Source organism: Falco punctatus, assembly GCF_963210335.1.
Source record: "Falco punctatus genome assembly, chromosome: 7".
NCBI classification, from domain to species: Eukaryota; Metazoa; Chordata; class Aves; order Falconiformes; family Falconidae; genus Falco; species Falco punctatus.
The window spans coordinates 66,173,163-66,199,089 of NC_137587.1; the positions used below are offsets into that span (position 1 = coordinate 66,173,163).

General features: G+C 40.5%; 1 protein-coding gene across 4 annotated transcripts in view; it reads right to left on the bottom strand.

The window, feature by feature from the left end:
* Positions 1 to 25,927, bottom strand: part of ADAMTS17 (ADAM metallopeptidase with thrombospondin type 1 motif 17) — a 207,042-nt gene that overhangs the window by 69,222 nt on the left and 111,893 nt on the right. For all 4 annotated transcript variants that reach the window (XM_080397204.1, XM_080397203.1, XM_080397205.1 and 1 more), the window contains 4 exons: positions 12,011 to 12,112; positions 10,158 to 10,303; positions 4,926 to 5,092; positions 2,196 to 2,323 (listed from right to left, as the gene is read on the bottom strand). In XM_080397204.1, coding sequence (XP_080253330.1) covers positions 2,196 to 2,323; positions 4,926 to 5,092; positions 10,158 to 10,303; positions 12,011 to 12,112 — 543 coding nt within the window. The remainder of the gene's footprint in view (positions 1 to 2,195; positions 2,324 to 4,925; positions 5,093 to 10,157; positions 10,304 to 12,010; positions 12,113 to 25,927) is intronic.

Genomic DNA, 25,927 nt, shown 5'->3' on the forward strand with positions numbered 1-25,927 from the left:
AGTAAAGCTGGCCAGCCCAGCATAATGGTCAATGGCACACAGCTGGAGGTACACAGCTGGCCTTACTATAAAAGTCTATTAATGGGTTTTTTAGGTTTTTTTCAGATATAGCTGAAAACAGGGAAAAACTAAGTAACTTGGGATGCACCAGAACCTGGCTCTATTCAAAGAACTTTCTATTAAAGAGTATATAAAGAATCAAACTCGTGCTGGCTCCCCAGCAACTTGCTGTTCAGATTCTTCATCTGAATAAATTAGAATGACTGAATTATGCCTCTTCAGCAGCATTTGGCAGGACACACTGGGAAGTGTCTCCTGCAGCAGTGCAAAATTCAACGCAGACAAAGGTTTTTCACTTATATTGCTGCATTGCTACTAGTAAAGCTGCATTATGTCCCCATAGCCTCTGTTATACCCAGGTGAATATCATGCTCATTTATCTCCCTGCCTGGAAGGCTCAAAGCAATAAAAATCGGTAGTTCCTAATCACTGCTCATAGAAATCAGAAACAATGACAAATTTGATGTGCCTTGTGCCCCCCAGGGCAAGCCAGTATATCTCCAGTGAAGTTATTGGAAGTAAACAGTGTTGCTAGAAAGCTGTTCTGGTGGATACAACAGGCTGGTTAATACTGAAAAGAGGAACTCCAAGCACAGGATACAAATTTAGATGAGCATAAAACTTAGAGGAAGAACTGCCAGGGAGAATCCAGCACTGGCAAGGCTGCAGTAGCCAACTCAACTGTCTTTCACATCACTAACATGTGCAGCAAACTTTGAACACATGCTACATGATTAGGAGAGAGAAAAACCATAAGCACCGGTCCTGTCATAATGTCTGTGACAAATGACTTGAATCCAACTGCAACCCATTGCTAGGAGCACCCATTCCAAATGACCTCCTGTAATTTATGATCTTTAAATAAACATTTTCTTTTCTCCCTTGTCCCAGCCTTAAATGTCCAGTTAATATGGGTCTACACAACTCCACTCAATTTTTAAGGAATCTGAAACACCAGCTTTAAGAGACAGCCTCCCTAAGCATTCTATGTACTGCACTACAAGCTGTCTCACTGCCCAGCGAACCATAAAGAGCTGTATATCAAAGATCTCCCACACCTAATTTTGATTCCATATGTAATTTGCCTAGAGAGAAATAATCATCATTCCAATGGTTATAAGCCATCACATCTTCACTCCAGGCAAAGGGAATTACATCTGAAGACTCTCAAACAGAGTCATCTTCATTTCCATTCTTGACTTGTCTGACCAGAGACATCAGGAAACAAGCAAGTTCAGGGTCTGGCTGGTCCATTTGGTGACAACCAAGGGGACACTGATTATCCCACTGTGGTACAGCAGAAGGAATCCTATGCTACATTCTCTCTGGTTTGTTCTTTATGTAACCCAAGCAAGACAATGCAGATGAGAGGCAAAAGAAAACTGGCTTGGGCTGTGCTCTGGGCTGCGGGATCTGCTCCTTTAAACATATATTCTCTGTTGCATGGAACTTTAAAACCTAGTTTGTGGGAGGAAAGGAACCTTTTTCTTAATGTAAGGGAAACAGGCCTTTCAAACAGTTATGATGGGGACCAGCAGTAACTCACCTTGGCGACTATATAGTAATACCATCAACAAAAAGCACACAGGGAAGCTACTGGTTTGTGCAGCTGCACCAGCCAAGGAGCAACTAGTATTAAAACGTTTCCTCAGTATTTCTAGGCAGGAACCAGGTAGACCTGAAAAGCATCATGGTGCTGGCAATGTAATATTTGTAAAAGGCTAGTGACAATTTGGGATCCAGTTTGCAGCACCAGTGTTTTTTCAGTGATTCCTCTAATAGCCAAAATGGAGCAGTTAAGCAAGCCAGATTTCCACTCCCATCTCCTCCCCTCACAGAAGTAAGTCCCTTCCCACCCAAGCCATTTGATGACTACACACAAGCAAATGTCATCACTGAATGTTCCCAGCTGTTCAGTAATAATCTCATACCTTGGGCATTTATTATAATTCCTAGATCAAGACACAGGGCTGGGGAGCACTTGCAATGGGGTTGGGTCTTATAAAATAGGGTTGCCCTTTCACCTCACAGACAGCCTCCCAGCCACCCACACAGATGCCTGTTCTTCTAGGACATACACTGCTGCCCCAGACTATACATGACACCAGAAATAAAACAAGAGAAAGTTACACCACCTGGCACTTGCCATGTACACAGAGGTCCGTCTCATAAGGCCCGCATGGAGTACCATCAAGGACCCTGTCTGTCACCAGCACAGGGGAATCCTTCCCCAGTGGAGAGCAGAAGAGCTCACATGGTTTGTCTGGAAAAAGAAATACAAAAGCAACTGCCTTTAGGAACAGCACAAACAAGTGTTTGAGGAAATAGTGGTGCAGTCTCTACATGAGTGGATCTGGAAAGGTATCTGTTGATATTCTTATCTTTGAAGGAACACAAGCCTTTCAATTTAGGCCTGTCATTTCCCCACTGTAAAATATCGATATTCAAAGGGTTACATTGATGAGATTGTATCTGTCTCTGAACGGAAGATGTTTGTTACAGGGAACATTCAGCAGCCTGATATGAGTGACCAACTCACTGTGTGAGCATCTCAGGCAAAATTCAGGCTACAGCCAGTGGTTTTAGAAGAACAAGTTCTCCAGTCCATTTCTACTCTGGACGAACTGACTTCTTGCATCAGTTTGCCAGTAAGAACACTTGTATACATAAATTTAAAGCATTCTTGTATACCTATTACATACTGTTATCAGTTTAAACTTATATTTGTGGTCCTACAAACACTTCTGTGAGCAAACTATGCTGCTAGAATATCTAGAGAAAGAACTCCCAAATTAATTTGAAAGATATCAGCAGAGAAAGATTGCATTTTTCACCCATGCTAAAGGTAATTTTTATAGTATATATTTAGACCTTACTTTGGAAAAGCTACTATTATGTTTAGCTAGAGAAGAAGTTAAGAAAAAAAGCTTTTTCAAAGATTTGTATTATTAAGTGGCAGCATACAGCAGATGCCAGCATTTGCTGACTGCATTTGCCGTACGTTTAAGTAACAGATATTTAGGCAATATAATGGTTTTCCTTTGGAGCTGACTCTGCTACTCACGGACTTCATCCAAGGGAGAACCTATAGACATCCAAATGGAAACATGTTTTGTTCTGCATAGTCAAGTACGTCCACTCATCAGACAGAAGAGAGAAGGCTTGCCAATACACTAAGCTAAGTGGCATAGGCCTTTCCTAAGTTTCCAGCGCAATCAACTCCCACCTCACTAACATATCTAAGTAGAGTTCAAGCACAGTGGAGATTAGCTCAAGGTTGGTTTGGATCTGTGTCTATTTAAATGCTTCTGATTGTGGTGCTTTGATATGCTGAAAAAAGCTACTGGAGAACTGCAGGGGTGCTCTAACATGCTTCGATAAACAGTGACATTGAGATGTGAAGCTCAGCTGCCCTCTGTCCATCTGTCTTGCTTGACAGAGGAACTACAGGCATATCCTGTGGATGTTCAAACTCCCTGCCTTGTGCCGGATGCAAAGCAAGTTCACAGAGGCTGGATTTTGATTTCACTTGCAGACTGAACAGAGGAGCTGGGAAAGCTGTTGAAAGAACAGCTTGTGCAGAAAACCACTAGTCTGACTGCCTCTGCACAGACTCTCTTTCCGCAGCTGTGAGATCTGCAACAGGGCAGGAGAGGTTTCTAATTTGCATTCATGGAAACTGGGGCAAGATGGCTCAGGTGAGCGAGGCTTTGCTGTGTAGCAGGAACAATGTTGGCTATTATCTTTTAGCAATAGCTTGCTCAGTCTTCAAGTAGCCAAAAAATATCCTATTCCCATTCTGTGGCTGAATGAAGTTCCCACTGCAGTATGCTACTAATTCTGGCAGCACTGATCAGAGAATATCACTGAATCATCTAGGTTTTTTTTATTTTCTCTCCTATTTACAGGACTCTCAGCAACCCATAGCTCCTGATTGAAAATGGAGAAAGAAGTGAAACAGCTCACCCCTGGAAAAAACTAGGAGAGTTTTCTGTGATTGAAATTAGTCAGGAAAGTAGCTCTGCATTGTTTATTCACCCAGCAACACTATTTGGGGAGAGGGGCAGATGGGAACAACAAGCAAACCCAGCCTGTCTCCTGGGGCGTCTGAAGGAATTGTACTCTTGGAGGTTCTGCTACAGGAACTGAAATGCTGACTGTACATGTACTGTAGATGCTGGAGTCAGACCTAGTTTGTCACTGCTAGCACAGGAAAGGGCTTATCCAATGTCTGGTCTTCTGGTATCAGTTCCAAAACCACCCTCCTCTGTTCAAGCGTGTCTTTAGGATGACCAAATGAAACTAGCCTTGTCTGTTTTCCAGCAGAGTGCAGTGAAAGATATTTGTTCCTGCAGAAAGGACATTACTACGATCCTTTTTCATATCCCCCCCAACATCTGGTTGAATAGTAGATGAACAATAAGATCCAGCAAAGGAAGCATTAAAGGAATGTAAGTAGGATAGGCAATCATGCTGAAATGCCCAGAATTGACACATATTAAAAATGTCCCAGGGAATCCTTATTTTCAGTTCAAAATTAATTTGAACTTTCTAATGTTTAAACTCCCATTCCCAAATAGCTGCCTGTTCAGACTGGGAATCAAGTAAAGGCACTTCTCTCCCAGCATTACAAAAAGATGAGCGAAGAACTGAGATCTCTGCATCTTCTGTCAAGGTGGCTAAAAGAACAGCAGGGCAGCACAAAGAACAACTAGTTGTAATTAGTCTTCCAGCTGTAGCTAAGGGGAACATACTGTAGCCTTCTCACCAACAAATGGGAGTCTTGCAGATGAAATCAAGATGGGTTGAGATTAGCTGCAGTGAAAGAACAGCAAAGAATTACAGAAAAAGATGAAAAAATTTACCATCGACGATGACAGCTGTCAGGAGGCTTTTCTTCTTGTTGGTGTATCTGTCATGGGCCTGGCACTGTTGGTCCCTGAAGCTTGGCACACCTTTAGGGCAGGGTAAGTTCTCACACACAGTGTGTTCCACGCTGGCTCCTCGGCAGTTCTTCCCACCTGGCCCCGGGCTATCACGAGAAAGACAAACCAAGGTTAGCAGGAACAGCACAGCTTCTCACAGACACACCTTTGCCTAACTTTCCCTGTCCAAGGCAACTCTTGAAATACCAGGAAGATTCAGATGTTCCTTCCTCTCAGATGTCCCCTGCTAGAGGGCAAATCCTGCTTTCAGTGGCTCTGACAGAAAATTATTCAAGCTAAATTCTGGATCTATAATTGGCTTATCATAACAGATGCTTAGATACTGAAGTACTTCAGAAGCATGTTCTTTTGTAGTATCCCATACACAGATCAACAAATAGGAGCTGCCTACTCATTGCATGCCTCAGATAAGAGGTAATCCAAAAGGCTATTATGCTATTCACCTCTGGGCACTAAGCAGCCTTCTTAGAAGATACAGTGTTCAACTGTTGCATTCTGGTCACGAACCAAGGGATGTGACTAATTTTGCACTGCTGACCTAAATTTCTTCTTTGACTTCAACAGCAGCTCATTCCTGTCCTAACCTATTTTCAGATGGAGCAGGCAAATGACTGAGAAAGGTGGGACGGGGGGGAAGCACATAGTTTCAGTAAAGGTGCTTGTAACTGATGGTGACCTGTGACAGTTAGGCTTTGGAAGGTACACTGAGTATGATACCTAAAGTCTAAGTATTATTTAAATTTGCACAGTCAGGCAGTTCAGAAGACAATTTGTGGCTCCATTACAAATACCAATGTTAAGTATTTATATTCTTAATGGGGAACCTACAGGCACCAAGGTGACATGACTGTGCCCAGGATCACACTAAATACCCAAGGCAAAGGCAAGCAACCTGGAATGTTTCACCTTTCTCTTCTCACCATTTGCTTTGCCCCCTACCTTAAACACTCCTAACTACTGAGACACTGCAAATATCTCTTTATCACATGTCCTCTAAGGTTCTGCCTTCAGCGGTTTGAAACAAAACCACCATAGAAGTAGCTATAACCTGTACCTTACACAGGGTGTCCAGAAACAAATCTGTGCAGCAGATAATCTCCATCCGTGAAAAACATGCCATTTTACATATTTGTTTTTTAAACATGCAGGAAAGGCCACTAATCCAACATCAGGATTAAGCACCTGCAAAATCTATTTATTGTATTTATGATTCCCCAGAGAAGAAGGAAAACTCAAACTCTCAACAATAACCCTCATTTTCTTTGCAAAAAACCCAAGTAAGCAAAAGACCTAGCCATCCTAACAGATAATTTCTTTAGCTACTTGCTGATACTCTCCTGAATTTGTTACATACCTATCTCCCCAGCTGTAATCAGAAAAGATGGATAAAGTAATGTTCTTGCTTTTCTTTAACAGATGGCTATAAAAAGTAACTCCAGCCAAATTCCAGTTTTTAGCAGTATGGTAGTTCATTCCAAAAGCCTCTTTCCCCCTCCCTCCCAGAAGAGCAATGAACATCAGCTTATATCAGTCAGCTAATTAGAAACCAAGGCCCTTGTATATCAGTTATTTGTGTCAGTGGTCCTAGCAAGAGTTGCAAGTTACATGCTGGCTATAGGACAGGGCGTTTTATTTCCTAGCTGTGCTGGACTCAATGAATTCAGCATTTGATGCAACAGAAACATTCAACTCTGCATGGAAGAACTTTATGCCAATTTTCAGTCTAGATCAAATTTTTACAGTAGCTCCATTAATCCCAGAAAGAGTGTTTTGGGGTTTTTTTTAATGGAAATGATTATCTCCGATGACACTGTAACACCACAGAGTCACCAGAATAACAGCGTAAACAAACGTCTGTTTGTGCTGCCAACACCTCTTTTCTGCCATGGACACATGCAAGGCAGCAGATGCGCTGAGACTGATGCAGAAATCTGCTGGGAGGATTGTGTCTGCTGCCTTAGGCTGTATGAGACAGACACTCCGTCCAGATGACTGCGAGCACAACACAGCCTTCCTCCCACATGAACCCTGCGCTCACATAAAGACATCAGACACATGAACTTTGGTTTCAGCACCACTTCTTTGGCTACAGCAAAAGAGATGTAGCCATTGAATGTAAGTGACTGCATGTTTGTGCGTACATGCACAGGAGAAAAAAATCAAATAAAGCAAGCAGTCAGAATATCCAAAGATTAACAGAGCGCTCTCCCAAGAGCGGGGTGTCAATCTGATGGCCGTGGAACAGAAGACACAGTAGGACTGTTATTTACTGTGCTCATCAGCAGCTGTTTTGGCTTTAATCTTAAGATGTCCTTAACTTGTGAGGGACTTTCTATTACTTTGCCAATGCAGACTGGAAGCAAGCAGCTCTCACTATTGGTAATAATGGTCATTGGCAATATTAAAGTAATAGCCAAATCCATTAGAAGACAGAGACTTCCTGAGCACCCATCACTCCCAGTCAGTGGGAGCTGCAGGAACATAGTGCCATTTGGCCTGTACTCTTCTGCTTGGCCCATCAGCATCCTGACCTGTCTTCCCCTTCTAATTAAGGAGTAAAATGAACTGCATCCTCCTGATGCAGTTTCTTCCAAAATTAAAGAGTTGGATGCACTCATCAGCCACAAAGTAACAGAGCATCCTACAGACATGGGGGATGTTTCTACTCCCAGTAATCCAACAAAAAATAATGTACCCAAGAAGACCTTCCCACCTCAGCTCCCCTCTGCCCAACAGCATCATACTTTATTTGGCAGTGTGGTGCCGCTTTCTCCTAGACTAACTCTAGTAAAACACTCGTAAAATATACAGTGTCTGTTCAAGGGGTTCAAGAACAAGCAGATAAACAGGCATGGACAGGCAGTTAGAGAAATGGACAAGACAGCTCTGCCTGTTGATTAGGTTCTGCTCTGTTACTGTTTGGATAGGGAATGCAGAATTACTGACAGTAATCTTTAACTGACTTCTGTAATAGTATTTAAGTATTACAGGCCTCTTGGCAGGTTTAAACATGATACTGATGGTTTTCATCATGCAAGATGAAGAAAAAATGACAGTCACTGCCTCTGGTCTCCCACAAATAGTTACCTAGGACTTATTCATATACCTTTCTTTCCCTGCTTCACTCCATTTTAGTGGCCTCATCCTTGTGTCCCTTCCACCTTTCCAAAGCTGAGGTCAAGAAATTTGGCATCACCTCTATCAGATTCTCTTCAAGAACCTGAAGGGAAAGACCCCTGTAATCTCGGTCCCAAGCCCTGTATAATATGGGCTCCAGCACTGTCCGGGATTTCCAATAAACAGTGTAATTCAAGCCCACCCTGACATATGTCTGAAACAGTGACTGTGTGAGACGTCCTGGTAGACAACTTCATGCCCATCTTCCACTGTATTTATGCTAAGAGAATCCATCCACTAATGGAACTGAAGCAATCAAAGCCCATTTATACTACTGTGACCCTTTTACAGGACAAGAGGGGACTGGAGAAGGGGTAGAGATCTCATTCTGATGTTCTGTTTAAGCCAGTGGTTTTCTCCTCAATCACACCGTAAAACAATAATCCAAAGACTAGGTAAGAACACAAGGCAGTACAACTCAAAAGTCCTCATGTGCAAACTGGCTCACGCCACACTGCCTTGCAACCATTTGGAGGCAATGCATGCAAATACTCAGAGAAATTGCAGAGACGAAAAACCAAATCGAACAGTGAAGTAACTGATTTAAAAATACTGATAGTCCCACAGGCTCAAAAGTCAGCTGGCAGGAGTAGAGATTCCAGTTTAAAAAAAAAATCCCAAGACCAAATATATATAAAATAAAAGATAAATCCCCTAGCCAGTATTTTTGGACAGTGAATAAACCAGCTGCAGAAGTGGGCTGATGCCAGGAATTTGAAGCAAAAGAAGATCACGTGTGTATCCCCAGCCAAAAATGTATATAAGCAAGAGAATTTTAAAATCAGTGTGCAATCTTGGAGGGAGCATTTCCTGTAATTTAAAGAACAATGATGAATGGATTTAGGTTTGGTCAGCACTATGGTTAAAAAGACTTTTTGTAGCTGACAGCAAAGAAACCAGCTCAGTCCCTTGTTCAGGAAAATGAGCTGGTAAAAATCAAGCCTGGACATTACAGACATGCAATTGCAGTTCAGCGTTATTTAAGGAGAGGAATAAACAAAAATATCCCTTTCACATGAGTACAAACTCAGCAGCAGCCAGTGTGTGCCTATCCATCATCTAGGCATGTCTTCAAAGTTACTGTATTGCTAGCCAGAATTTCAGTCCCTATTTAAAAAGAAAAGTTTCCTGTGCTTTGTCTGTGGAAAAAATCTTAAAATATGAATAGAGATGCACAACTTGGAGGGGTGCTCTCAAGACTGTAAGCATCCTCACTCATCTCAGAAGTTGTAATGCGCACAAACAGGGGTAGTCAGTTAAATGGCTACCATGGTAAATCTGTTCAGGCCTCCCATAAGAAGAAAAAATTTCCAGATGTGCCTCAATTGACCTGAGAGATGAAGTAAGGCACATGGGAGACAACAACACTTACATTTCTTCCTAAATTAGAAAAAAATCCAAGTCCAAGCAGAGAGCATAGGTCTATTTGTAGTCACTGTGCAGGAGCTAAACAGTACCCACTGTACTTTGTGTGTGCGAAAACCTTCCTTTTCATACGCAGCACATCCTGATGTACAGAATATCTCAAGGTGCTTTACCAACACAGTTAAGTGACACTATGACCACTGTCAAGACTCTTATCACTTCCCAAGCCCAGAGCCAGCACTCCCTGCAAAACTGATCTCCAAGACATACTGGCTCAGTTTGGTCTGTAGATCCACCTCAGCCCCTCCTCATTCACTGCAGTGCTGGACAGGAAAAAACGGCATCTTTTTTTCTGCCAAACTGCACATTTTTAACTCAGTTGTATCTATGTTTGGATCACTGCAATGGGCTGCTTCCAATGGTAACCCTTCAAGCCACTTCCACAGAACCTACTTCACTCAGAGTCATTCCAGGATATTGGCCTGCTCCTTGCCACTCATGAACAAGGAATCTTGTGGGCTCTGCTGCCCATTTCTTCCCTGTACTCTTGCAGTAAGGCTTGTCTAAGTGCTACATACAAAAAGAAATCAGGATGATGTAAAGACTTACGGGGGATTGTCACATTTCCGCTGTCTGAATCGCACTCCTGTGCCACATGTCCGGCTGCACATGCTCCACTGACTCCACATGCTCCAGTCTCCATCAACATGTTCAGGGATGGGAGTTTTACTGACACACTCCCCAGCACGGCACCACTGAAATGCAATTGTGTTAGCCCAGGCTGGAAAGAAGTCCTGATATTGCAAACATTCCTGCATGTGTGGACTTAAAAGGATGTCTGAGATTACACTAACCCCATGTTTGAGTTTCTAGAGACTCAAGGCTTCAGTGAGATGGAGGTGGGAGGAGGGGAAAGAGAGGACGTGAAACACAAATTTAAGTGTCACCCTCAATGAACCCCTGAAGGGGTTTCTGTCATTAAAAGAAGCAATTACAGAATTGAGCCCCTTGCTTTATAAAGCAGACAACAATCTAAGTGCTAAGACTTAAAGCCACACTCTTCACAGAAACCAAGTCCAAGAAAGTACACCCCAAAGCAATGTCTTAATCAGCAGTATTCCCAGTATGTACAAAATAATTGAGGTATTTTGCACCTAACTTGGCCAAAGCCCCAAACAACCTTTGATTCTAATAGGTTGTGCTGGCTCCTGACCAGGCAGCAAACTTGGCCTATTCTCCTGCTCTGTCCAGGATATGATAAAGTAAGCACTGCTAAGCAGTCTTATGAAAGTATCACCAGGACTCCTGTAGTTAGACAAACATATATCTCAAAATCTTTTGCCTCCATTTCCTTGTCGTGCTTTCCAGGACTCGGCTTTTCTTGTCATTGTTTACCTTTATTTGCAAGCAAAGAAAAGATCTCTAATCTTTCATTTTAGCAGTGAACTTTTTATTTTTTCTTAATTAATCTTACCTCCCCAACCATACAACATACAAAAAATACTAGAATCCAAAATCAGTAAGTGAGGGGCTGGCTGTTACCAAAGGAGTCAAGTTCCTTTGTAGCCTAATAGGTTATCAGCTGCACTGGGCTAATCAACCACATATGTTAATGAACCACATAGCATTTACCACAGCCCATCTCAGAGGGTAAATGTTCACTTAAGTCAACTTCTGTTAGCACAGCAGGTCACAGCTGGGAGGCAGCAGCTGAGCCTCAGTAACTCTCACCCTTATGGTATTGAAGCCAGTTACTGGAATGGTGATTTTCACTGGAGGGAGATCCACTAATTTGAGAGTTTATTTTGTATTTCTTGTAACAGTTTTTTACATCAACCTGGATTCTGGAAACTCCATATATGCCTTAGTCATCTCAGTATATACATACAGCACAGGAAATTATACTTCAAAAATAACTGAATATAACTTAATTTGAGCTCAATGCATTTTGAGCTACTTGGAGAAACCATGAAGTTTTTAAGTAGCCTCTTTTTCTTTCCCCATCTTCCTCCACTCCCCAAATGTCAGCCTAAATGCTCTCCACACTTTCAAACTCCAATATAGCCAAGAACACTACTACCTTATCTTACACTGAAAAAACATCTCACTCATGAAACACCACTGGCAGCAATGAACAGAAGTGACAGGAGTGAGCTACTACCCAACATGACTGCCAGGGTACTCAGCCTGTGCACTTAGCAGTGAGGCACGGGGGTTTCCTGCAGTGTTTGTAGAATGCCTAGACCACAAGAACTTTTCTACTGAGGTCTCCAAAGGCTACTGAAATACACGTAACATAAAATCAGAAAGACTTAACCCAATCCAGCTGTTAATTTGAGCGGTTTCTGTAATAGAATCAGTAGAAAATATGGGTTTATGGTAAATACTGAACATCTTGGAAGCATTATTTGACAGACAATGCTGGAAAAAACAAAGTGATTGCTACTGAGCATTTTGATTACCTTGTCTGCGCCGCATTCAGTGCCATCCAGAGGGGGGTCCAACTTTGTTTTACAGGATGTATCTCCTTCCACCAGGCACCAGAGCCCAGCACACATCAAATGCTGTAACCATAAAGCAAAGAGGTGCAGTTACTACTTTTGGAGATGCCAGCTGTCATTACAAGATACACTTCAAAGCTCAGGCAGTCTTCCTCAAGTGAATCCAGAGCCATCTAGTTGGTTTGGGAGCAATTATTTTTTAAGGATAGATTGGTATTAAGTGGCAGGGCTGGAAACATGAAACACATAGATGGATAAAACCCACCCAAAACAAGAAGTGCATTATTTAAACAGATTTCTTTTCACAAGAATAAATCCGGTCCCTTAAAAAAGAATCATGTATGGGAGGCCAAGATGAGTGCTTCGGAACCATGCCACATGCTTAGATGTCCAAGCTGCTTAATTACTTGTATTTTTTAGAAAGATACTCAAGTAACACACAGTCAGCCCTGCTGCACCTGGTGGTAGCTGTCATCAGCTAGCAATGCCCGTTAGGAGAAGATGACCTTAAGGCAGAATGAGAAAGAGGAAAGGATTTCATGGTGTGCCATGCAGCGTAGGAGGAGCTTGGTGACCGGGAGCAGCAAAGTTAGTAAAAGTTTGGTGGTGGGAAGTAGCTGCTAGACAGAGAGAGTCCAATGTGCTAAAGAAGGTGAAAAGTGAGGTCGGAAGGCAAGAGCAGGAAGAGGTACAGCACAACTCACTACCAGACTTGAAACACGTTCTGGCTATCGTTACTCAACATTGCTGCTCTGCTCAGCCAGCGTGTGTTGCAGGGATATTAATGCTGACCACACTTGCATGATCTGTCAGATTAATAAGTTTTCAGAATTTGAGCAAAAGAACCAGGAAAAGGGGCCTTTACATTGTTAACATTTTCCACAGCATCCACCGTGCTTTGCATTCCATGGAAGTGGATGATTTCAATACAAAGCTACAGAACCGAGTACCAAAAAAAGAAAAAGAAGAGTTACATTTCTTTCCACTATTGTTCACATTTCAATGTAATGGTAAAAAGATGAGAAGCCTGACTCTAGTGCCAGCTGGTCTTGTCAAGATTTATTGCACCTCATTAAATAGTTGAGTCAACATGCTTCAACCTTATGGTTCTTTCACGATGTAGTGTAAGAGACTGTGGGTGCATGTGTGTTTTGTGTACATGCATGTTGGTATGTCTATATAAAATAGATCTGTACAGCAGAGGGTGCAGATGAAATAAATCCCAATACCAAGAGTGATGATGTAGAACATACTGAAACAGAATAGTTATCGCAGCAGTATCTGCATCCTGTTTTATTTCCACATTTCTTTCTGGAAAGAGGATTTTGCACTATTTAAACCAAAAGAACATTCACAAAAACTAGAAGCAGACGGCAAAATCCAGCAACATCTGTATTAACCACAACACAGAAAATCATTGTCAAAAAAACAAACAACAGTAAATACACTAGGGAAGCCTAAATCAATTAATTTCCAAGACATTTCCCCCGAACTAATAGAGCATATGGGAAAATATCAGACTTCAGTAATTTTGACTAAATTACTGTGACTAATTAGTGGTTTACCCACAGCTCTGAAAGCACTTAAGCACCAATTAGCCATAAGGACATCACACAGTATTTTACAGATAGGTATACTGAGGCAGAAGAATTGACAAGCCAGAGATTTCAGAGTTTACTGAGAAATCAGTTGTTCCACACCGCAACTCCCAGATTCTCAAAACCCTGCCTTCCTCAGAGAGGATTAAAATAAGAAAGTGCATCAATTAACTGTCCACAAGTGTTACAGAAAGAACACCAGTCTAGGCAATAAACAGTTTAACCTGAAAAAGCTTTTCCCCAAAATGCCAAACTTGCTTTTCTTCCTAGTTGTAAAGCTACAGCATCCTTGCATCTGGTTTAACTCAGCAGGATCTAAAGGTGATGGGTTATTCTTTATACTAAGGCTGTACACATATGAATGAATGATTTAATAGGCTTCCAAAACAGTTAAGATATGTTAAAAGCATAGAGTCATGTTAAGTTAGGTCAGAGACGTAAGTAGAAGCTATCATAGGAGGTTCTAGTCACAGTGGCAGGACGTGCTACATGTAGCTGCAGGACACAATTAAATGCAGTGCATGAACATGATAGACTGGCTAAACTGTAACAGCTTCTTTGCCATTAAAAGTAATTGTATTGGTGACCTATAAATGTTGTTACTGTTAAGCCGAGTTCAGAAATTCATTGACAATCTGGTCTCTCTCTTCTCCCCTGATGATTGTGGACAGTGATCTTGTGAAAGAACCACCAGCAATGTCTCCTTTCAAATTGTGGTTGGGGAATACTGACAGGTAAAATGAAGGGAAGCTCCAGAGAGGAAGGGTGCAGATAGCAAAGCATTTCTACTTTTCCAGGCTTCAGCCCCTCTCTTACATATAACCACAAAGCTTCAGAGCAGAATGTGATGAGAAACCCTCCAGCCTGATCTCTTGAATGACCCAGATGGAAATTTTGCCCTGTGGTTCCGGAAGGAAACCCGCTGCTTCTGCTTTCTGTCAGAAAGCCATCCTGGCTGAAGATGTAACGGAATTCACTACAGCCCTAAAGAAGTTGTTCTAGACACATAGGAGCAGCATTGCTGAATATCTGTGCATTATGCAAGGCCAGTATTTTTTAAGCTTCAGCTTCAAGCCCCTGGATCGTAAGCTGCATGTAAATTAGTCAGGGTTAAATTGTCCTCTTTGATGTAAAACTGGGAGGAGGAAGAGGGGGTTGGAAACAGGAAGTCATAAAAATGAAGCAGCTTTTTGTACAATTTTGGTTGCCAACCAGAATTCCTCCATAGCCCACAAGAACATGGAAGGTGATGAAGCCAGCTAACAGGCCCAGGTATGACGCATGGCCTGGGGAAGCAATGGACACAGATAACCTCAAACAGGTGTGTCTGCACCAGCAGAACTACAGAACTGAGCCCAGCCCATGGGTACAGTGGGTGCAAATATTCACATACGCGTGTGTATGTGTGTATATATATGTATATGTTTGCATATATGTATGTATACACACACACACGTGCACACACATATATTTATAGGAAGACAAATAAAGAAAAAAACTTCTTTAGCAACACCAACCTTTCTGAAATTTCCCATCTTTGCAGTATGGAAAACATAGGATTTTTATAGTATCCCTGTGTTTGATTCAGAATACTAAATGCAAAGCATATTTCAGGAAACAGTTACAGAAAAATCTGGTAACTGCGCTTCAGAACTCTGTGTTCTAGTGCCATACCACTACAAAGCTGAAACACTCGTTAGTGCAGTCCCCTGTATTTAATACAGCATTCAGATACCCCAGCAAAGATTAAACCATCATCTTTGGTATTGTATGTTCCCAAGATGTTTTATCATGTTAATAGCTCATTTCAAAAGAGATCATATATCCTCCTCAGCTACAATAGAAACCCAAACAAAACCCCCCATTAAACAGTCCTATAGCTAACCAGTCGCAGTGACTGACTTTTTAATAGTTTTACAGCCAGCTTTGTGGGGAAATAACAAAGTGAGAAATGGCAGGACTTGAAAGGAAGTTGCCTGTATCTGAGTGGCAGTTCAGAGCTTACTCTGATACAGAAGAAGCCATCAAAAGAGCTGTGTTGCTGCTAATTGTAAACTCAGCAACCAGCTTGTAGACAGCAGGTCTCTGCCTGCAAAATCTTCCCTTCAGCCTTCAAAAAGTACCAGTTAGGATTCTCCGATGATAGATATTTTTCACTAGGAAAATATTGATTTGTTGAAACAGTCTGTGGGGAAAGGTCATCTTTGGATCAGCTCCCAGTCTGAGATATTTCCAAGGGCAAAGCAAAATTACAAAAATTGAGATGTTTTGAAAAGTAATACTTCAATTAAAAAATAATTTTCCTTTTTTTTTTAATTGAAATGCTTGTTCAACTGAACTCTTAAAGAATTTATACAGAGAGAAAATGAAGTCAAAAAATCAAAATAAAAATGGAATTTTTATAAAGGTGCACATTTTAGATTCCAAATAACTCCTGGAAAATAGGAAAAGCTGTCTGCTCAGTTGTTAGAAACCTGTCCTGAGAGAGGTCACAGCCCGGAAACTCCCAGGCTAGGAGATATCTGCTCAGCAGGTGAACGATGCTTCCGATTACAGGCATTATAATGGCATCTATCTGAGAAAGAGGCCTTACTGTGCCAGGTGTTTTCTCTTCCTCAAAGAACTTGCAATCTAAACAGACTCCTGGGAGCTTGGAGATAAAGGAAGCTTTATTGCTCTGTTATAGGTGGGAAGATGAGAAACAGAAAGGGATTAAGTGTATTGCTGAAAGCCTGCTGGGACACAAGTGAAAACACTGCTCAGAGCTCTGCAGTCCTCTGCTCAGTGTCACAGCCCAGGCTCACACTGCCTGCCCTAGTTAAACTTCAGGGTAAAACCAGAAACAACTCCTGGGATACTCCCAGGGACATGTCTGGCTACAGGTCTTCCCACCTTTCACAGCTTTTCATACTTTTTCACAAGACATACTGTTTCTGAAGACAGTGTTTACCTTACTTGTAACTCCATCCCCCACGTGTGCCAGCACAGACTCACAGCGTGTGAAGCACTATGAGCACTCACACGCAGCTCTAGGGAAGTCATCTATTTTAGTTTCTTTAACTCAGTGCTGCAGCTGGAAATGAGGAGAAGCCAGAATTAATTCAGCCAGCTCTTTGCCCACAGGCAGTAAGTCTAGAGACTGCTAGTTTCTGGGTTAGCTATTGCATCACCACCGTTACTGAAATCAGCATGACTCTGCCCAATGACCTCATACGGTCTCAGTGAGAAGAAAGGGCTCACAATACCCCCCTGACTCAGAGCCTCATATTATTACCTACAAGGGGGAGCTTCCAAATCTCCAAAGCATAAAGGAAATCCAATTAATAAAGATGTCCTTCCCACCAGTGAACTACTCTACAGAAGCTAGTTCATTCCCTACACATTCACTCCCTCACCTTGGATTCATTCGAAAAAAGAAACACCACTTATTTTCTTGAGTATGAACTTCTTCCTGCTGCCTATTGCCCACTGCAAAGAGTAACCTCTTATTTCTAGCAGCAGAATTAAATCACCATGAAACCAATTTTTCTGTCAAAATGAGGCAATTATGAAGGACTTAGAAAGAGTAAATATCCTTAAGGAAGAGGAGCAAGAGACCACATAACACACAGGCATGCTTATAAATACGCTGGCTTTCAATGAAGTATCAGATCTCTCTTATTTTGCCAAGGTTATGGCTTGGCATATAGCTAACTGTGAGAGAAAACATGCGTATAAACAGAATCCTAATTAACACCTATTAAGTACAATAAACACACAATTTACACTCATTTTCCTGTTCAAAATACTATGTATGTGTTCTTGAAGGCTCACAGCATGCTTCCGAGGAGGAATCCTTTACACAACAAGGTGGGAAAAAGAATGTCCCCAATTTCTACACTGCCACTGTCTTTAATTCTGGGTGCATAAACAACTGACAATCTACAATGGATCACAAAGGAGACAAACACTGTTGTTTGCCACTGCTATTGACGGAGCTTCTTGCTGTTGAAAACTAAATGAAAAGTGCCCAAAATCATAATCCTGTAAAACTGGAAGGCACTGCTGAGAAGGAGGCATATGCTGCCCCAGTCAAGATAACTGTGAAGCTGGATATCAATGGCCAGATGCTGACCTTTCTCTAGAGCTGATATTCCAAAGAACAAGTGGCAGGTCCAATAGTAGAAGTATCTGTCTATCTGTCCAATGACAGACCAAAAAGTCTTCCAAAAAGTCAAGGGAAGGCTTGAGAAAGAATCACCAGGACTACCCTAGAATATTTGGGCAATGGTTCATATTCACTAATGTCGCATTTTAACAGAACTGGGCAACAGTCCTACAAATTCATATTGTGCAATTTTATTCATTTATGACAGAGAAGAATAGATCTCTTTACTGTTTGACAGAAAGTATCTCAGCCTGTATTATAAAAAAGTAACCATATATCTTCTTAGATGCAACTAGAAAAGGTTTCTTAAAAAATGTTTCCCTACTTTCACTACTTGGTGATCAACTTGTTTCTTCAGAACATACAGAAACACGTATGTATTATGTTTTTTAGATGAACAGGACCAATAACCTCCCTGCCTGGAGCCAACAAACAAATCTAGAGTTTATTCCCCTTTATATTAGTTTTTTCATCAATGTAATGGCATTAACTCAATGAACGACCTCTTCATCAATACTTGTGTGAGTAGAAAGTCACCAGCATCAGATACAAGTGTATAAAATCAAAAAGATTGTTTTAACTTTTGCGGAAATGGCCCCTGACACTTAAAAAACTCTTAGGGAAATGGTCCTTGAGAGTTAGCTGCTTTCCAGTGCTACTCTTTTCCTAGTAGAACAGTACAAAAACCTCAGTATAGTCATTTCCGAGATTTTTTAATGTTCTGTATCAGAGAAAACAAAACAAACTGAACCCAGCAAACATAAAGTGTGTCACACTGGGTTTGGTTCTCTGAGCTAGGTGGCTTGACATGCATTACTCCAGCTACCAGCACATGGATCCCATATGAAACATACCGTTATATATATGGAGTGATATCAAGAGCTTTTCTAATCCACAATTAAAACGTAAGAATTTTTCCTCTTCATCTTTCAGGGAGAAAGACAAAATATGTCAGCTTCCAAAACAGCAACTTACCATGACACACTGCTTGCCACAGATGGATTTGGATGTCTAAGGTCTGAATAAAATTAACTGGTTACAATCTTCAGTCAAACAGCCTTTCTAACAGCAGATGAAAGCCAAAGGATCAGAAAAATCCAGAGCTCTCATGTTTTGACAATGTCAGTAAAAGCAAAACCAGGCTATTCAAGAGCTGCCCAAAACGCACTTACAGACAGGAAGATGAGCCCTGACCTCTCTAGAGCAGATGCTGCAGGGATCTTTTGCCAAGTGTGCCATCATCTCTCCTAGTAAAATTGCTCCTAGGGCTCTATGAAAGGCTCTGTGGGATAGATGGTAGGCGACAGAGAAATGTAAAAATTCTTCTTCTGAGAGGGGTTTGGCTTACTGCAAGCTCTTCACCCTTTCCTGTGAGAAAGTTAAACTGGAATGAATTACTTTTATACTGGAAACGTGCAATGGAGTATCTGGAGATTATTCCAATCCGGGGAAGATATAAGAAACCAGTATTTTGAGAAGTGAAGAGTTGTTTGGGATGCCTGACTTGGAAATACTTCAAGGAGGGCAACCTTTCAAAGCTGGTAGAAGCTCAGGGCTTCTGGAAAACTATGCAGCTTTCCTGAGACTCAAAACCAGATGCTAAAAACCAGACACATTCAAATCTATTACTTCATTTGAAAATGTAGGGCATGATTGAACCTCCTGAACAAGCATCAGGATGAAATAAAAGCTGAGAAAAGCAGCAATGACATGGACACTGCACAGAAATGCAAATGTGAAGGGCCAGTAATGAAGCTGGGCACACGGAGTTCAAAAAACAAGAATGGATCCAGCCAGACAAGCAGTGGAAGACTCCAATAGTGCCAGAGAAGACACAAGCGAGTAGAAAACAAAAGAAACCCTTCTAATTTAATTGTACATTGGGAAGCAAACAATGAAACGGAAAAACATCGTCTCTAGTTCTAGCAGTTTCTGGTGCTCTCCTTCTCCACTATCTTAAATATTTCTTTGCAAAGCACTAGTTCTATTTCATTTTTTCACATATCTGGAATTAAAGTAATAGTCAAAAGAAAGAGATTGGGAAGACAGCATTAATGAGACCACAAACTAACTTTATGACAAAGCAGCCTATGCTAAATACTAATCTTTTCAGTTTCTTCAAACCTGGAAGAAGAAAGAGACATGTGGTACAAGGCACTGGAACAGAGTTACACCTTTGAATTGAACGTTAGAAATTTTGTACTTGGACTTATTACCAATTTGTACCTCAGAACACTTAGAAGAGCTGTAGCTAATCACCTATGTCACAACCACGGCAGTTACATTAGCATCGTGCTGTACATGCCATGTGTTATACGGTTCTGCTTGGTGGTTCATACTAAACGTATCCCACCAAGAGAAGGTCTATGACTTCACAGTATCATGGTGTAATCTAGCTCAGGAGAAGATATCTGTCCACGATGAAGGTAGGGCAAGAGCTTCAGGCTAGTTTCATAATCAACCTGATCACTCCTATCTGATGTGTCTGCAACTCAGAGCCTAAAATTCTGACCTTGCACTTCCATCTCATATTGTCTTCACTGAGAGTAATGCTCACTCAGTAACTCCCAGTGAACAACTCAAGCCTTAACACCTGATTGTAGGATATGAAAAGTATTGATTTTTTTTTTAAACACAGGCAGTGTTGTTCATTAAAAATATATATATATAAAAATAAGGGGAAATAAAAGACTGAAATCACGGATCATGTTTCTTGGCCATGGGAAGAAAGAAGAAAGGGACAGTAAAATAAATATAGATATGTACACACACTGTTCAGATGTGGTTGTGAAGATTATGGGAGTTTTCTCTTGAAGTGTTTTGCAGATGGGAAGTTCCCAGAAGGCCAACGGGAGAGGTCTGAATGCCCTTCAAACTTGTTATACACTATTTTCAGGCTGATACTCAATTGTATTTTGGCTAATTTCGTTAGTACAGACTTCAGCTGTAGATGCCACATCACAAGGCTACACTAATTCTTTCTCCCTCCCCTTGTGTCTTAATAAGAAACGTAGAATTGCCAAGCTCAAGTGCTTGATTCTTAATAGGCACTCTGTATTATTTTAAAGAGTTTATTATTTTTATATTCTTAAATTTCCACACTGTATTTTTATAATTTTATTTTGGTTCCCCTCTCTCTTTTTATTTTTCTTTAAACCACTGCACCAGAATGTGTTTTGACCATCTTCCAAACTGAAACACGTACAAAAATTTCTGAAGCATTCCAATAATTGTAAACTGGGCTGTGCTGCCCAGGCAGGAACTCTGCTTCTCTCTCATTCTTTCTCTCCCTTAAACAAAAAGTATTTCCACTGAAAATAAAGAGAAAAAGGTCTTTTTGCAACATACAGAAGCAGTGAAATAGGACACTTCGGTTTCATATGAAACAGGCAACACGAAATTAGTCTGAATCTTAACAACCTACATTAGGAAAACTATAAAATATAGCATGGCAATTAAGTAAATTGTTACCTTTACTTCTAAAAAAGAAAATCTTCTCATTTTATTTTAGAATTGCCAGGCTTCTACCCTGCAAGCCTCAAGAAAACCAGACCCATCCTCTTCCAGATTATTATTATCATTATGATGATGATGATGATTATTATATTTACATAGAAGCTAAAGTATATAATGGAAAATTATGTAGACAAAGTCCCTGGTTGTATGGAAAATGACAATGCAACCTATTATTTCCAGGATAAACCACCTCACAATCTAATTACCATGTTCTTGTAAATATTCTATACGTAACTAAATAATAGGGCTTACTATTATTGTCTGGATCTTGCAAATGACACTGCAAAGAAAAAACAGAGATCCATTGATTCCCATGCACAGAGTCCAAGAGTCCACTCTATCAGTGTCTTTGCAAGATCAAGACCACAGAGAGACCCACAGCTGCTTAATTATATTCACCACCATACCATCAAATATGAAAACCGAAGGGATGCACAAAATCCATTTGATTATTACAATTGTTGCTCTCCCTTTGCTTTTCGTTCCTCTCCTTTTCCATTTTAGCCCAGAAATAGAGCCAGTTTCCCTTGGCTTACAATCAGCTTTGCCCTCTTGTTCTGTGCTTCTGCTCTGTAGCTTGTGGATCCCGGGAGATACCCATATTTGTTAAAAAACAACCTGAACTTAAGAAGAAAACAGTAGAGCCAATTCTAGCTGTTTTAATTTTTCTAAAACCAGTGTAATGTCAAAATACACATTGTTAGTTACATCTGAGTTGACAGTGACCCTATTTCAGAAAAAAATCTCTTTGTAGCAAGATGCTAATCTCTTTCCACGTGCCATTTTAGCCTAAGCACAGCTTTGACTCAATATAATTCTGAAAGATAATGGTTATGTAAAAACCCACAAAAATGTGTTAATAATAAATAAGCCAAAAGGCATGGAAAACAAAAAGCCAAACACTGGATACAAGCAACAGAATTCACATTTTTTCCATAAAGATAATTTCAGTGCAAAAGCCTCTGTTCATAGGCATGCCAGTCTGTAAAATAAACCCAGGGTTGTGATTAAACAAACCACTTCTTTTCACGTGAAGTTATGAACAATGCAATTTTACGTATTTCTGGTGGAGAAACATGATATCTGCTCTGTGAGATACTCAGCGTAAAATGTGCTATTCCTCTTACTGACAGTACTGCTAAATAAAGGGGACAGCAAAGAGTTAAAGTCTGCTCTCTGCAGAAGCCTTTGTTGCTTGAGTAGAGTGAAGCTTTTTTCGTCCTTTTGCATAGGGGTCAAATGAATCCACAATACTTGATTCATAGTGCAGCGTGGATCTGAAGAACAGAGGTCAGACAAGTTGAATTTCCTGCAATTTGCACAACCTAGCCTGTTAACCCTGGGCTCATACCAATATTTAGCAACCCAAATCCCAAAAGATCTCTGTGTTGGGGGTACACTGTTAATGCACTGTACCGTGTCAAAGATGCATTGCTGTTTAGTTTTTTCTGCAATTCGTATCATGATTTTGCTGAGCTTGAGGATGACACAGTCATCAATTCAACTTCTGTTATTTCTCCCTTAAAATAAAGATCACTGTGCACACTCTTAGGTGGGCCAGAAGCTCTTCTAGCACTGCAAGGGACATGACTATATAGCCTTCCACCTAAAAACAGCATGTCTGGTATAGCAGAAGCACTGTCCTACTAGATAAGCATTCTTACTGATCAGACATTTGCAATGGGAAAGATTAACAGAAAGCACCATGTGAAAGCACTTTTCATCCCTTTGCATATGACCAGAGAAAACTACTTAACTTAGATGTGAAGGGTGAACTACTGAAGGTTCTCGAGATATTAATTATCACAAGGACATCACCTCACTTGAGAACTGCCCAGCTTCTATTTTCTTATTCCGTTCCTCAGACCAAAACTAATTCTTCCATAGAGCCATGAAAACATTTACTTTCCTGATGATGAGCAAGGATTCACCCATCTAATACTCAGGTTAAAGTTAGTCCAAAACCAGCCACCTGGATGTATCTCAAATCAATAAAAGTATAAGCAGAGCATGCACCAGAATGGATTTGCATTCCCTCAAGGGTCTGGCTGGTAATCTTGCCAGTTATTATTCATACAGTATCATAATAGAAACAGTGCTTTTCAAATAAATGGAAGTTGATTGTTCCCTGCCTAACAAGCCTCCAGCCTAAAAGCACGATTCCACAGCTCCTTGTACGGGTGACATGCACTAGTAAATCTTACCTAACATTGATGTTACAGAACCAGATCCTAAATTATACACCTTGGAGGTCATAGATTATAACAATAGACTATTATTAAGCTGGTTATCATATACTCATGCTGTTAACTAGTTCATTTTTTAAATTTTAGTATAGGAAAATGTAAACACAGTGTCCAAGCAAATTAAAAACTAACATCAAGATGTACAGTATATGTAAAACTAAGCCTACCTCACAGGTTTTCATTTTTATTCTACAAATCTGGGGAAGAGATGCAGGATACCTGGTTTGGCAAAGCTGTAGTTCTGGGAGTTGCTATCTTGTACTAGGACAACTGAGTTATCATTAAAAAAAAACACGAAAAAAATTTGGAGATGCAATCTGAAATATCTAGATAAAGTTGAATATTCATGGACTAGATATCTAGTTGGAGCAGTGTCTGAGGTCCGGACACTGCCAAGCATTTAGGTACCTGATTTCTCTGTGAAGGCATAGATTACATTCCTCTAAAAATTTGGGCTTTGATGCCTTTAAGGGAAAGAGCTTACTGCACAGGAAGTTTCTGCAGTTTCTCAAAAATTTTGAAATTTTGGATTCATCTAATCTCTGAAATTTACTCTACAACTGAATTGCATGGCATTTTTGAATATAGTTCTTCTAGTTTTCCTGATATAATTATGGAGCTCAACTATCTCCAGTGAAATGTTATAATGTAACTCTTTTATTAAATAAGAAAATAGACAGTAGACGCATGTAATCATAAAAAGATTGAGCAGGCTCATTTCCTGAAGTTTATTTCCTTTTTGTAACAAATATTTACTGTCAAATGTTTATTACTTTTACATTTGAATTTTTTTAATACTTTATTGAATTAAAAATACCACATTACTATTGGCTAAAAGAGGAGACAGCTGTATTTGCCAATAATTTCTACAGCTAATGCCAATGACTAGTGCCAATTTTTTTTTGTTCATATTTTTGTAGACAGCTTTGAGACTTACAATACAAGCATTCTGCAGAAGAGGCATGAGAAACACAAAGGTGAAAAAAACACAAACTTCGAAGGTTTAAAACTTAAAGCTTATCATTTCCTTTAAAGAATTTAATTTCATTGCCTTCAAATGCCACTTCACAGTAGCATAACAGGATGTAAATATTTACTTAAATTAATGGTGTGCGACATAATTGACCCAAAGCTTCACAGTGTGAATGCTAACTTTTGACACATATCTGTAACAGAAAAATACTTCTAAGTAAGTAATTGCAAATTGCTTTTAATCTGCTGAAGTTCTACAAGGCTTTTCATTAGAAAGTACTAAAGTCCTCACAAAATACGCTTTTCTTTGGGAGATGCTGAAGGAGTGATGGAGGAAAAGAGCACAGTTTTCACTGTGTTCTAAAGATGTCAAATAATAAGACTGGTGAAAAATCTTGGGAGACAAAAACACCTGCTCTCTGTATCTTACAGAGAAGAACAGTGCCTGTTGGCTTACTATTCTGGCAAGCAACTTGTCCCTGAAGCGATTCCAGACTGGACATGCAATTTCTGCATGAGAAATGCTGACCACCTACCACTAGGCTGACATTCTCATTAGGCACCGGACTATCCAGAAACAGAATGTTTTTTATCACAACAAGGGAAATAGCAAATATCTATTCCAACAGCAGTCAAGCTGGGTGACACCCACACAAGTGGAAGAACTTGAATCATCCTGGGTAGATCTGGGGTTTTCTTTACAGACCTATATTCTAATACTTTGCTTCCAGTACAGTAGTCCTGGTGGTCTGCATTTTCTTGATGGAGTTGGAAAATACAGCCTACCCAGATTCTTTTCTTTTTGTTTTACATTAGCTAGTTTCCAAATCCAAAATAAATAAAACAGCAAATGTGAAACTAAGAGCATGTTCCCAGGACTTGCATGTGTTCAACAGTTTTATTAATTTGGCACTTAGAAACCTCAGTTATCATTGATTATTATTTTCTTTGTTAACACCGATTTAAGATTCCAAGATTGTTCAGAATGGGAATAAGTGACAACTAAAAATACAAAGAGCTAGTTAATGACAGCAAGAAACCTGGCTGCTCCATGCCTGTCTATATAGGACAGAATGCTGCCAGCTGGTGCTGGTGACAGGACACAGTGCTTCATGACTTTCTTCTGGATATCTCCAAGGCCACACTAGAAGTAAGCATTTCTCCAGTCCCTATCTAAAGCGGGATGCAGGAAAGCTCTGGTCAGGATGAAGACATCTAATTATGAGCAAGACCTTAGGAAAAGTGTAGCTGTCTAAATTCCAGAGGACAGGTCAGCCAGCCTCATCTCAAATATGACCTACTTCTAGAGACACCAAAAATCAATGTTTTCACTTTGCCAACCAACCATGTGGCATAGGCCATTTTGCAGCCAAATCCTGACTATACATCATGTTGCTTA